The sequence below is a fragment of the Oncorhynchus keta genome, chromosome 10, assembly GCF_023373465.1.
Source record: "Oncorhynchus keta strain PuntledgeMale-10-30-2019 chromosome 10, Oket_V2, whole genome shotgun sequence".
Lineage (NCBI taxonomy): Eukaryota > Metazoa > Chordata > Actinopteri > Salmoniformes > Salmonidae > Oncorhynchus > Oncorhynchus keta.
This window is the reverse complement of record NC_068430.1, coordinates 55982350-55996572: the sequence shown is the minus strand read 5'-3', so window position 1 is coordinate 55996572 and position 14223 is coordinate 55982350. Positions and strand designations below refer to the sequence as shown.

At 41.3% G+C, this 14223-nt stretch overlaps 1 protein-coding gene across 3 annotated transcripts in view; it reads right to left on the bottom strand.

The window, feature by feature from the left end:
- Positions 1–5777: 5777 nt before the first annotated feature.
- The window catches only part of LOC118389376 (disks large-associated protein 4-like), a 226924-nt gene continuing 218478 nt past the window's right edge, over positions 5778–14223 (bottom strand). For 2 of the 3 annotated variants that reach the window (XM_052527312.1, XM_052527313.1), the window contains 3 exons: positions 13423–13514; positions 9420–9584; positions 5778–8044 (listed from right to left, as the gene is read on the bottom strand). In XM_052527312.1, the coding sequence (XP_052383272.1) occupies positions 7805–8044; positions 9420–9584; positions 13423–13514 (497 nt within the window). In that variant the 3' untranslated portion in view covers positions 5778–7804. Of the gene's footprint in view, positions 8045–9382; positions 9585–13422; positions 13515–14223 lie in introns of all 3 variants that reach the window. The other variant, XM_052527314.1, reaches the window with a different exon arrangement.

The following is a 14223-nucleotide window of genomic DNA, read 5'->3' as shown; positions in this document are numbered from 1 at the left end:
CTCAGTTGAGTTGAGGTTGGATGATTGTTGAGGCCAGGTCATCTGATGGAGCACTTCATCACTCTCTTTCTTGGTCAAATGGCCCTTACACAGCCTGGAGGTGTGTTGGGTCATTGTCCTGTTGAAAAACAAATGATAGTCCCACTAAGCGCAAACCAGATGGGATGGCTTATCACTGCAGAATGTTGTGCGTTGAATTCTAAATGAATCAGTGTCACCAGTAAAGCACCCCCACACCATCACACCTCCTCCTTCATGCTTCAAGGTGGGAACCCCACATGTGGAGATCATTCGTTCACCTACTCTGCGTCTCACAAAGACACAGCAGATGAAACCAAAAATCTCAAATTTGGACTCATCAGACCAAAGGACAGATTTCTATCGCCGTTCTAATGTTCATTGCTTGTGTTTCTTTGACCCAAGCAAGTCCCTTCATGTTATTGGTGTCCTTTAGTAGTGATTTCTTTGCATTAATTCAACCATAAAGGCCTGATTCACGCAGTCTCTTCTGAACAGTTGATGTTGAGATGTTGTATGTTACTTGAACTCTGTGAAGCATTTAGTTGGGCTGCAAATTCTGAGGCTGGTAATTCTAATGAACTTATCCTCTGCAGCATAAGTAACTCTGGGTCTTCCTTTCCTTGGCATTCACTGGTTGAGAGAATTTGTGAAGATCAATGACAAAAATAAATCACAATGAAATGCATTTCAAGCCCACTTTGTAATGAAACAAAATGTTTTTAAAAAACAAGGGGGGTTCTGAAACTTTATCAGCTTGAGACCCAAATTAGAATTTGAACGTCCTCCTGTGACCCAAATCATCCTCCAACGACCCAAGTTTAAAAAATAAATAGTGTGTGATTATAGATGTATTCTCAAAACTCGCGACCCATGTATCACATGCCCAGGGCCCACTTTGGGTCCCAACCCATAAGAAACCCTCATATAGATTATAGTCTAGGTTTGTCTAGATCAAATACTATATGATCAAAATATATTATAGACTGTAAATCGGTTTACTCACTATATCAAAAGTAATCTGACACCCATCAACCCAAAAAGGATGAACAAAATAACCATTGTGAACGTTTTGAAAAAGTATTGTGTGCAATTTATTGAATGATATTCTCTCTTCGTTATACAGTACATATTTGAACAAATGAGCTCTTTGAAATTGTATAAAGAAATCTACAACATTGTAAAAGATTAAGCGGTTCTCTGCCTTCAGATTTCGTTCTTATTTACAACAGAATGTGATTTTGATGAGCACATGGGGAATTACAAGCTGGTCCCAGATCTGTTTGTGCTGCGTTACAATGACCATAAGCCAAGACATCACAAAACAGATCTGGGACCAGGCTAGTGAATTACTTTATCATAACATGTTCAACTAAGCATAGAACCAATTTACTCAATTAATTTTGTATTTCATAATATGCTTTAATGTTACCAGAGTAGATAGTCACAGGAATCATAGTAAATCTAATTGCATCTCAACCTTTTACACTAAACCGAAAACCCTGACAAATACAGCCTAACTTGTATAGCATTATCAATAATGAACAAATCCTATTCAATAAAATATGTGCTTGTTTCATCAAATATTTCATTATTTTTTGTTATAGTGTCTCTTTTTTTTGCTTCATATCTCCTGTGGTAAGAGTGTTGGTTCTTTCCCTCTCCCAACCCTTGTAGGCCAAGGGTACAAAGTAAAGCGGACAGACAATTCAGGAGGGGGCTTATTTTTGCTTCGTAGGCCTTTGGACCAGGGAGTGGCATGACATGTACTCCTACCCTGGAGTACCCTATCTGGGCACCCCCTGAAATGTATTGTTGTATCCTAGCCTTGAGAGTCATATACAGTAAATCAGTTCAAATTGACTTCAGTCTCACAGAAATGAGTTTGCTGTGAGTCCAAGTGAGAATGGCAAGTGTCCACCACGACAGTCATGTCTTCTAGAAGTTTGAAGATGTAGAAAAACGTTCAGGAAATGGCCCGTGGTCAGAATTCCATAGTGAACACATCCAAAAAGATTGTTGACCACCCTAATGTCACACTCACTAACAGCACAGATGAGTCGAGTCAAAACTGGTGATGTGAAAAACACTTCTGAATTATAAGGAGATTAAGTGTGACAAGACAAACAGCATCGCTAAATGCAGTAAGGAATTGGAACATGGCCACACTTTACCAATATTGTAAAGCCTTGAAAATACCATTATAATAAACAAGAGCTGTGAATTATAAGACAGTCTAAAACGTCTCTTCCTTGTGGAGGTTTGCTACCAATGCAGACCTACAACTCATGAGAATATCAAGTGAACCCTTTTAATGCATGAAAACAGCATGGTCAAATGCAGTTTGATGTGTACAACAGTACACTGTGTAATCTACACCAAAAGGGACCATGATAAAGTTGTTGTTGTTGTTGTTGGTGTTGTTGTTGGTTTAAGAGTATTTCAACTGGCCTTTGTCAATTAGTCACTCGATTTCCTCTAAACAAAACAATGGCTTCATCATTTCAAGCAAAATGTGACATTGTGAATATCGACCAAGCCATTACACCTGGGTAAGGCCTAGATCTAAATCTCAGAATCAAACGCTTAAAACATTATGTTTTAAAACACCTCAACACGTGTCATAAGATCTTTCATGCCTACAGAGAATCAGGACATGGGTTAAACATCTTGAGGAAATTGGCCTAGGTGTGTCCCTCGGGTTTGTGTATTGGAGCAGTGGGTTGTTTAAATGTATGAGACAAGCCTCTGCCGTAGTCTCTCAGGGACAGATAGTTGCTGCCATTTACATATTCACGCAGATTAGAGCAGAAGTGGACTGCCTTTGTCATCCTGTAATAGCTTTTTTTGTCCTTGACGCACTCCATCACTATCTCTCTCTCTCTCTCTCTCACCATATGCATATGACATTATTTCAATTCCTGTCAGGAACTGACTCAAATCAAAATAAAGCTGGCAGTGTTGACAGACCTCAGTTGTCTTTCCTCTGAAACTAACAGGATTATCCCTGATTAGTGCTTGGATGGGAAACCACCTTGGAAAACGGGTGTCTGGAAGTGGTTTTGGAAGGCCAGAAGTGAAGTGATAGGGGCGGGGGGGAACATCCATTCTTATCAGTATTGATAGTCAGTTTCATTATTTTCTTCATATGACCATTACCCTGTTATCGACTTACAATATAAATTGCTTTGCACAATCTAGCAGGCTCTCATATAGTGCTACAAATAACACTTGTTACCCCTGTTCCCCCTGCCTGAAGAAGACACTTTTAGTCAAAATGCGTCGCAGTCGTGCGTTCTGATGTTATATACACTATAGGCCGATCTGCTCCTAATACAGTATGTATTCGTTGTAAAAATGTTCTGTATCATACTGGCTGCCTACTTGTTTTCTTTCTTGGCCTACCTTCCACTGCCCTCATCTTACCAATATGTTGTTATTATCATTTGTTTTTATTACCTTTATTTAACTAGGCAAGTCAGTTGAGGACAAATTATATTTACAATGACGGCCTACCCCAGCCAAACCCAGACGACCCTGGGCCAACTGTGCACCGCCCTATGGGACTCCCAATGTGGTGCGGCCTGAATTCAAACCAGCTCCTCCAATGATGCATCTTGCACTGAGATACAGTGCCTTAGACCACCGCGCCACTCGGGAGCCTCATGTTATAACAGAATGCATCCAAGTCAAAGGCACTGGATTACAAAACACCAGAGAAACGAGTTGGAATGGTCCAGAATAAGCATGAAAAACAAATACCCACGTCTAACTACATTGGTCACAAGAGCAAACCAAGAACACAACTTGTCAGACACACCCAACCCCCTTCCTGGTAAATGATCAAATCACCAATGACAAGTGATTGTCACACAAAGCCTGGAGATGACTTATTCACAGAGAGGGAGCAGAGCCATTGACACCCCGCCGTTTACTGAGCAGAGCAAAGGGGGCCCATCAGCAATTCAGGCAAACACACAACAGCAAACAATAGGCTGCAATCAAGACCGACCTTTTCCCAGGAGGGGGGATGATGGCCAATAAAAGCCAGGCCTTTCCAATGCAAAGCCTGATGCTCAGGCTATTCTGTCACTGTGGTGGTGGGGAGAAAAATAAACCCCAAATGAGAAACGAGAAATGGAGCAACTAGCTGACAAGCAACCAGGCATATGGTTGGAATGACTTAAGTTCAAATAAAGTGAATGTCGTTTTTTATTCAAGCGAACACATTGTATATGTCCCACGTGGTGACCCGGGTGTTGCGAGCACCATCTTCAACAGACTGAGCCATTGGATCAACTGAAGAACCACTAATTAATGAGCAGGGAAAGGTAGTGTTTGTCGCCGGCAATATGGTGCAGGAGAACATGTTGGGGGGGGAAGGAGAAATGGAAGCAAAGTCATTGGTTTTGACTCTGTGAAGAGTGAAGTGAAGATGTAGTGAAGATGTAGGTAGAGTTCCCTGTCACTACTGCACGCCCTAGCCATGTGTAGCAAAGGGGAAACCACGTGGATTTGGACAGAGAACATTCATTAGTAGTTGGTCAAATCAAATTAGTAGTTGGTCATAGTGTGTGAGAGATAGTGAGAAGGGGGAGGAGACTGCATTCTTCAGTGTTTTGTCAAACAACAAGAAACAAACACAATGAACCAGTATCTGGCTAGCACTAAAAGTCTTAATTAGCTATAAAAACATTCTTTTTAAACAGTACTTGTTGGAAATGTATGGTCGGAAGCATTTTTGTAATGACCAACTGTGAAAATGCTGTTCACTGGTAGTATACAGTTCACTCTGCCTTTTTTATAGAAGTTGTCTCAAATTGCACCCTACTCTCTAAAAACAGTGCATTACTTTTGAAAAGTATTTTCAAAGCGAGTTCACTTTGTAGGGAATAGGGTGCCACTTGGGTCACACCCATGGCGTCTCCCCACAACCATCGGAGTCTTTTAGAGAAAGCAAAATATTTTTAGAGAAAAGGAAATGCTACACTAGCTACACTCTAATAGCTCCGATGCTATGATTTAGTTACTAATGTTTTCGACAGCAAGCTGTCTTTATCAGAGTTTCATCATTTGAAAATCACCAACTTTTGACAGGTACCCTCTAACAAATGTCCCCAAGTGGTGAATTAAATACCATTGCATTTCAAAACGTATTGATCTCTCACACCCAAATAAAGAATGTATTACCGATATTTTCAATTGACAAGGTTAATATGTTTTATTAGATGAGCGATTAGGCTACTTTTTAATCACTTGACTGGAATCATTCCATTTTCCACATTTACAGGCCCCTTGAGAGAGTGAATCACCTGATGGCTATACGGGGTGGCAGGGTAGCCTAGTGGTTAGAGAGAGTTGGACTAGTAACCGGAAGGGTTAAATAAGAATTTGTTCTTAACTGACTTGCCTAGTAAAATAAAAAAGTGGCTATACATACCACACAGGCAGAAATGTAATGCATTTCTTTTTTGTTAAAGGACCAACAAAAAAATAAATGTCAAAGAAATTACAAATAGATGTACTATAAAGAGATGTAATCATTTGTTTCATTTAAAAAAAAAATGTAGGTAGCTAGGGATGATATTTAACAAAAAATGTAAGAAAAGTGCAACAATGGTAGGCAGTGGTGTGACAGGGTGCTTAGTTAAACATCTTTAATGCAAACAATGTGTCCTGCTACATTCAAGAATGAAATCCTTCCCTCAAACTGTCATGGACAATTGAAATGAAGTGCAAACTATTACCTGTAAGGGGGGTGTAAGAGAGCTTCCAAAATGGTTTCACACAGTGCTACTGAAATAGTCTAAAGCAGTTTCCTCTCCTAGCCTCCTAATCCTTCCTCGAGTTGTGTCCTTTCCTTTCTCCAGCTCTTTTGAATAGGCCGCCTGGTCAGGAACTGTGACGTGGGAAAAGCCATACAGTAGCACTGAATATGCAGTGCAGTGAATCACAGACCATTTACATGGGTATGTGCAGTGTGGAGAAGAGTCCAATAGAACCACTGTCATTTAGCAGGCAATTAGTCAAAGTTATTTGATGCTTAACCTCAAGTCCGAATTGGCCTTAGTTTCATTTGCTATCCAATAGAGATTTGAAATGGAATTAATGGTTGACGTGACTGGAATTTGAGGTGGAACTAACCACAACTTTCCCATGCATACCGAGTAGTGGTCCCATATGTGAAACACACCAGCATCTGTGCAAACTCATTTACAATATTAAAAACAGTGATGCCAAAACACCAAAAGGTGAATTGTAGAGAGGGAAGTTGAGGCAGAAGTTTGGGAGAGAAACCATTTTGAATTATATTGCTGCCGCAACAAGCTTTGAGTTGCTAGAAGTACCTACTTTATAAAACCCACAGACCTTTGAAATGTTCAATGAAATAGCCACAATGATGCAGCATGATAACGTTGTTTAAAAGCATCCTGAAATAACAAGGAAACAATAAAAACTTAAAAATCACTTTTCGCCCAGTGAGACAGTTCTCAATTGTGGTCCTGTCTACGTTTTCCACAAAACCTGAATTCTATTCAATTGATCTGATATACCTACACCATGGTTGTATTCATTAGGCAACAACGTAGCGAAACATTTTGCAATGGAAAATTAAACGAGATTTTCCACCAGGTTCCAGTCTGTTTTTTTCCCCCTGTGTGGTGCCTTATAAAAAGGACCGATTAGTAAATTCACAGACCAATGGAGACACATGCGAGTGCAAAGTGTGGCCATTGTCATGGGATTGTGGACATTGGCTGATGAACACATCCTCAGACCAAAAATGTCAGAAAACAATATCTCAATGGAAAAGTAGGATCTTCAAACGTTATTCCAGTAAATATCGACGTGTGAGTGTAGTTCGAGTCGGTTATAAAGTACCGATATATATTTAAAAAGGTTGGACAAAAACATACATTATGTTTTCAATAGATCTCACTTATATAAAGTTGTGGTATTTGACATGAAATACCCCAATCCTCTATTTCCTAATTCAGTTTTCAGTGCCCTGCTCTCCGAAACTGCTCACGAATCTAGAGCTGCAGGCAAGGGCTCATACAAAACAGATAAACACAATGAAAACAAAAAAGCACCAGGAAGACATAAGATAGCTGTGGGTCTGATGCGGGTGTGTGTGTGTGTGCTCCTCCGAATAAGTGTGTGTACGTTTGTCCGCATGGTGTTGTTGTGCAAACTATGGGTGGGCCAAGGCAAGGGAGAGGGAGGGGCATTGGAAAGCACAAACGCTTACTCTTGTCGGCATATTAGATCTCTTATAGCCAAGATACAGGTACATCTAAAATAGTTTTGATATAGTTTCTTAATGAGATAATAATAATAATACCATCAACAAAAAAAATGTCATCATTTGCGAAATACTTTTGTGTGTATGTACTGGTATGTAGGCTATCTGCGGCGTTTTAAATGTGTGCTGCATTATGTCATGTTTCGTGTTTTGTGTGGACCCCAGGAAGAGTAGCTGCTGCTTTCGCAAGAGCTAATGGGGATCCTAATAAAATAACCCCCAAAAAAGTTCTAAAAATAGTAACAAAGGCTGTGGTTTAGGTTTTTCCATTGCAGCCTCGAGAGAGGAGACAAGCATTCCCCATATAGTCTACAGCCCAAAAGTTCTCTCTCTCTCTTTGTTTCTCACTCCATCTACTGTAGACTGGCGGCCACCAAGACCAGACGACCCTGCGTGTGGTGAAAAGACCCCAACCCTCCCTCTCTCCCTCTGCCATCATCCCTTTCTCCATCCCAGTTTCTCTCTCTCTCTCTCTCTCTCTTAGAGGCGAGTCTGGGCCTCAGGGACATAGATCTCGATGCTGTCGGCACTCTCCGTGGCCGAGTTCTGCCGGACCGAGGCGGCCCTCTTGGCAGCCAGTAGGCGCTTGCGGGCCTCCGTCCGCTGCTTCTCCGCCGAAGAGGTGGACGAGGCGGAGTCGGCGCTCTTCTCCCGGCCCAGCACCGGCCTCCCCTTACCGGGCTTCTTTGGCACTGGAGGAGGGGCCTCTTTCTTGTCCTCCTGGTGGTGGTGGGCCACAATGGACGGAGTCAACCACAAGGGGGCAGAAAAGACATGGGAAAGAGAGACACGGGAGAGAGAAGGGGTTGGGTGGAGGGGGGTGGAGTGGGGAGAGATGAGAGAGTGAGAGGATGCAAGGCGTTGTTGCTGTAGGAAGAAAGCCTTGTAACTCCATTAAAAGCTGTAACTTCATATTTTATGACTTTAGGACCAAGAAAAAAAGTATTCAAAATAGCATCTGATTATTAATAGCTTTCGTGAAATGTATGTTCATACATGGTTTCAGTTTGTTTCAGTTTTGGAGATACAAGGTTTTATTCTGAAAGCAACGAAACAACGGAGGGTAATGCAGAGATGCAAAAAAAAGAGCATTGTGTCATTTGATAAACGTAGATCTTTGACAGGGACATTTGATTATGGTGAAGCTTTCTACAATAAAATGTACAAGGTGGCTAACTTGACACAGGGCCAATTATATGGACAACCCAGATAAAATACGTTGAATATAGGAGATTTAAGGTGACACTTTGTCAGAGTTGACGCTGAACAATACCTGTGTGAATAACATGACGAGGACATTAAAATGGTCACACTATTTGGCCGTACGCCATAAAAGTGTCACTATATTCATATAACTTAAACAAGACATAACACACATCGATGCTGTCATGACGTACAGTTCAAATGAAGTGTATCCTATTCGATGAATCACACTGAATCTAATGCAATGTCACTGCAGAAGAAGTGAAACGGCGCTGCACGAACTCAAAGCAGTTGAAGCGCACATCCACCCAACTGCTCTCACCAAAACATACTCCTTCCACTACAGTCAATCCAGCAGCCATCAAACTAATCGCTCCCTACACGCGCACACGCACACACACACACACACACACACACACACACACACACACACACACACACACACACACACACACACACACACACACACACACACACACACACACACACACACACACACACACACACACACACACACACACACACACACGACAGAGCGAAAGCCAGGGCCGCATTCCATGACGTGATGCAACCTTTGCCATTGCCATGCAAGTTCGACTTCAGACCGGAGCATTTATTTTACCGCTGACATGCATGCTCAAAGGAGGGGCTTAAAAGCTCAGAAACAGTCCAAAAACAAACTGCCCTCTTTGAGATTGAACACCATGCATGTGTAAAGGGAGGTGGCTTCTCTCTAGCCCCCTTTACATTGGGCTGGGAAGCCCCTTTAAGGTGTTCCCCTCACACAGGGAGGGGGGAGAAGAGAGAGGGGAGATGGGGAGGGAGGAGAGAGGCCAGTTTCGGCGGCTTTCCTACCCCAGTCTGGGCACTGGGCAGCAGGGGTGGGAAGTACCTTCCGCTCGGGGGGCGAGTGGGCCACGGCAGGGGACTGCCAGTCGCTGGACTTGAGTTGGTAGAGCTCGTCAAATTTGAGGCTGATGTCCTCGATGGAGAGCTGCAGCAGGTCCCAGAAGCCCGCCAGGTCCTGGGCTGTGGGCCGCGGGTTGGCGTTCACATTCTGGAGGGAGGGAGAAAAGAAATAGCAAAACAAATGGGGGAGTAGGTGGGAGAGGGGGGAGAGATAGAAATAGTGAAAAAGAGAGTGAATGTTAGAGGGGGAGAGGGAAATGGTGAGGGAGAGAACAAGAGAGGGATAAAGAAGATGTTTGAAATTCATCAAGTCTTGCTCTGTCCACTTTGGATACTAGAGGGAGCTGTCCTACAACACAATGTCAGTGAAGACCTCTGTCCCACTGAATAGATCCGCGTTTCCTAAACTCGGTCCTGGGGACCCCAAGGGGTGCAAGTTTTGGTTTTTGCCCTAGCGCTACAAGGGTGATTCAAATGATCAACTTGTCGCCAAGCTTTGATTATTTGAATCAGCTGTGTAGTGTTAGGGCACATAACAAAACGTGCACCCCTTGGGTTCCCCAGGAACGAGTTTGTGTAAATCATTCTGTCGGGATGTGTAGATGTTGTTTGTCCTTGCACCCAAGTGTGCTACTGTATTGTCATTTGATATATGCCTCTGTAAAAACCTACGCTGCTGTCTTGGGGCAGGTCTTCCTTGAAAATATATATTTTTCCCTGCTTGATAAAGTGTAAGAAGTCAAATGAAATAAAAAGCACAAAAAAAGTCCCTTAACGCAAGGCAGAATGACCACTTTACATAAGCAGTATACTGACTGTATAGTGACTTGGGTGGCACTCTGTTTTGCCGTGCAAGCTAAGTCTGTCAGAGTCTGACGGACGGCTTGACGGTCACACTTCCACTCGTTTTCTCCACCTGACCCACTCGTTCTGTGACTAATGCGCTACCAGACTATTCTTTGTTATGGTCGGGTCTCCCTGGTTATGGTCGGGTCTTGTGTGGCTCAGTTGGTAGAGCCTGGCGGTTGTGGGTTCAATTCCCACAGGGGAGCAGTATGAGAAATGTATACACTCACTTACTGTAAGTCACTCTGGATAAAAGCATCTGCTAAAATGTTTAAAAAGAAATGCTTGCGTTTCCTGCCATCGGTTTACCTAGACTTAGTTCGAGGGACCGTTCTCGTTCTGTGGGATTTAAACAACACAACAAAGTACGTTAGAACTAACTGTTTCCAGCTGAAAATTGTATGTATTGAGAGAAATTATCTGGATTCTGAATAACATTTCTCCTTCAAACGGGACATGTTGTGTAATGATAGGGGGGGGGGGTCCCAATAGGTAATTGTCCAATAAATACAAGACAATGTAGTCTTTATTTGTAGGATAGAAGTTGTATTGGATGTCAGACCATTTCTTCTGAATATAGATGCCTTTTGATAGAATTGTATCAGCAAAGAACAGCATAGCCCAAAATACACAACCATTAATGCAAAACATCAGCTCAACAATATGGTGGCATTAAAACTGACTCACATTACAACCGACTCATTGAACACAAATCAGTACCCCTTTCTACAACGATACGCACACTGAACTTTATGACCACATGATCACTATTCAGAAAAACGGTGTTAACATTCCATGGATTCTTGGTCCTCTGTCTGAATAACTGCACGTCTAGTTGTCATTTGAGAGAACGTAAAACATTCAGTCAATGATGACACTGAATTCCCCTGAGAATAGGGTACAAGAGGACGCAACCAACAAAATGCAGTCCTTTGCCTGAACGTCAGTCTTATCCTACTGATTGGGGCTGTCATAGTCTGAGTCCGCTGTACTGAGATCATGAGATCAGTGGAATGATGGGATACAGAGAGACATGTCCGACTTTTTAAGGGTGCTTAACCCGTCAGGTCGGGGAAAAGCCCGGTCAATTAATTTCCCATTGACCTTACTGCCTGTTAGCATTCAGCTTGTCACTTAGCTAATGCTAATCTCTCAGTCGCATTTCATGTGGCATGTGTTTGCCTAATGATGTGATGTGTGTACGATCAGATGTGGAATTTCTTTTTTTGTGTGCTTTTTTGTAATGTTTGGTTATTTGACGTGTGTGTAGAGTATGGAATAGTATTGTTTTGTCTAGTAATGTGGTGATATTGTTTTGTCTGGTGATGTTTTTGTATGGTAGTATTGTTTTGTCTGGTGATGTGGTGATATTGTTTTGTCTGGTGATGTGGTGATATTGTTTTGTCTGGTGATGTTTTTGTATGGTAGTATTGTTTTGTCTGGTAATGTGGTGATATTGTTTTGTCTGGTGATGTTTTTGTATGGTAGTATTGTTTTGTCTGGTAATGTGGTGATATTGTTTTGTCTGGTGATGTTTTTGTATGGTAGTATTGTTTTGTCTGGTAATGTGGTGATATTGTTTTGTCTGGTGATGTTTTTGTATGGTAGTATTGTTTTGTCTGGTAATGTGGATGTATTGTTTTGTCTGGTGATGTTTTTGTATGGTAGTATTGTTTTGTCTGGTGATGTGGTGATATTGTTTTGTATGGTAGTATTGTTTTGTCTGGTAATGTGGATGTATTGTTTTGTCTGGTGATGTTTTTGTATGGTAGTATTGTTTTGTCTGGTAATGTGGTGATATTGTTATGTCTGGTTATGTTTTTGTATGGTAGTATTGTTTTGTCTGGTAATGTGGATGTATTGTTTTGTCTGGTGATGTTTTTGTATGGTAGTATTGTTTTGTCTGGTAATGTGGTGATATTGTTTTGTCTGGTGATGTTTTTGTATGGTAGTATTGTTTTGTCTGGTAATGTGGTGATATTGTTATGTCTGGTTATGTTTTTGTATGGTAGTATTGTTTTGTCTGGTAATGTGGATGTATTGTTTTGTCTGGTGATGTTTTTGTATGGTAGTATTGTTTTGTCTGGTAATGTGGATGTATTGTTTTGTCTGGTGATGTTTTTGTATGGTAGTATTGTTTTGTCTGGTAATGTGGTGTATTGTTTTGTCTGGTGATGTTTTTGTATGGTAGTATTGTTTTGTCTGGTAATGTGGTGATATTGTTTTGTCTGGTGATGTTTTTGTATGGTAGTATTGTTTTGTCTGGTAATGTGGATGTATTGTTTTGTCTGGTGATGTTTTTGTATGGTAGTATTGTTTTGTCTGGTAATGTGGATGTATTGTTTTGTCTGGTGATGTTTTTGTATGGTAGTATTGTTTTGTCTGGTAATGTGGATGTATTGTTTTGTCTGGTGATGTTTTTGTATGGTAGTATTGTTTTGTCTGGTAATGTGGATGTATTGTTTTGTCTGGTGATGTTGTATTGTTTTGTCTGGTGATGTTTTTGTATGGTAGTATTGTTTTGTCTGGTAATGTGGATGATATTGTTTTGTCTGGTGATGTTTTTGTATGGTAGTATTGTTTTGTCTGGTAATGTGGTGATATTGTTTGTCTGGTGATGTTTTTGTATGGTAGTATTGTTTTGTCTGGTAATGTGGTGATATTGTTTTGTCTGGTGATGTTTTTGTATGGTAGTATTTTGTCTTTGTCTGGTAATGTGGATGTATTGTTTTGTCTGGTGATGTTTTTGTATGGTAGTATTGTTTTGTCTGGTAATGTGGATGTATTGTTTTGTCTGGTTATGTTTTTGTATGGTAGTATTGTTTTGTCTGGTAATGTGGATGTATTGTTTTGTCTGGTGATGTTTTTGTATGGTAGTATTGTTTTGTCTGGTGATGTTTTGTCTGTGATATTAGTTTTGTCTGGTGATGTTTTTTTGTCTGGTTATGTTTTTGTATTAGTTTTGTCTGGTAATGTGGTGATATTGTTTTGTCTGGTGATGTTTTTGTATGGTAGTATTGTTTTGTCTGGTAATGTGGATGTATTGTTTTGTCTGGTGATGTTTTTGTATGGTAGTATTGTTTTGCCTGTTTATGTGATGTGTGTATGGGTGAGTTGGAATATTCAGAAGTGATACTTACCAAGTTTTGTTCACACAGCCCTCTGAACTGCTCAAATTTCTTGGTCATGAGGAGCTGAGCACTGCCCACTGCACTGCGGACCTTCCCCAACACTGCAGATAACAAACACACACACACATTTCGCTGTGCATTTGGAATACAACGCTAATCAATGGAGCGCCTTGAATGTCGATTTTTTCACTCAGGAATGAAACCCTAAACTAGGCTAATGGTAATAAACTCTTCCCATAGCTACTGATGTGTATCAGGTCTTACTTTACATCCATTTCGGTACTGTCTCAAAAACAACAAGACAGTGTTCTTGCCATGTACTGAGTAAATACTTAGAACACTACCATCTTGAGAGAGATGTGGTTGTCTACACACTTCCCCCTGTCTGTACAACTACATTGAACGCTAGGGAAGGGAATCACAAGGGAATCTGTGAAAAGGATATGTCACACAGGGAGAAACGAGATGATTTGCGAGGGAGAGCAACCGGTTTTAACAGGAACATTACATTGTAACAGCAAAACATGCCAACAACGTTACCAAAATGAACCCCAAGCTAATGTTGGGCGTCTAGACTAGAGGTGGACGTTAAGGCCATGTCAAAATGACCATGTCAGAATGACTCCATAAGAGGGCAACACGAGAGGATCGCAATGTCTTTATGACATGCTTTTACTGCTGCGTCAGAAGTAGAACGAACATCTGCATTGGTGAAATCTGACCACTGGATGATGAGGTTATGGAATTGAGAATAGGGATCAGCGGAACCAGGTATTTTTCTATGGTCCTGCAGTAATCTGATTTGATGTC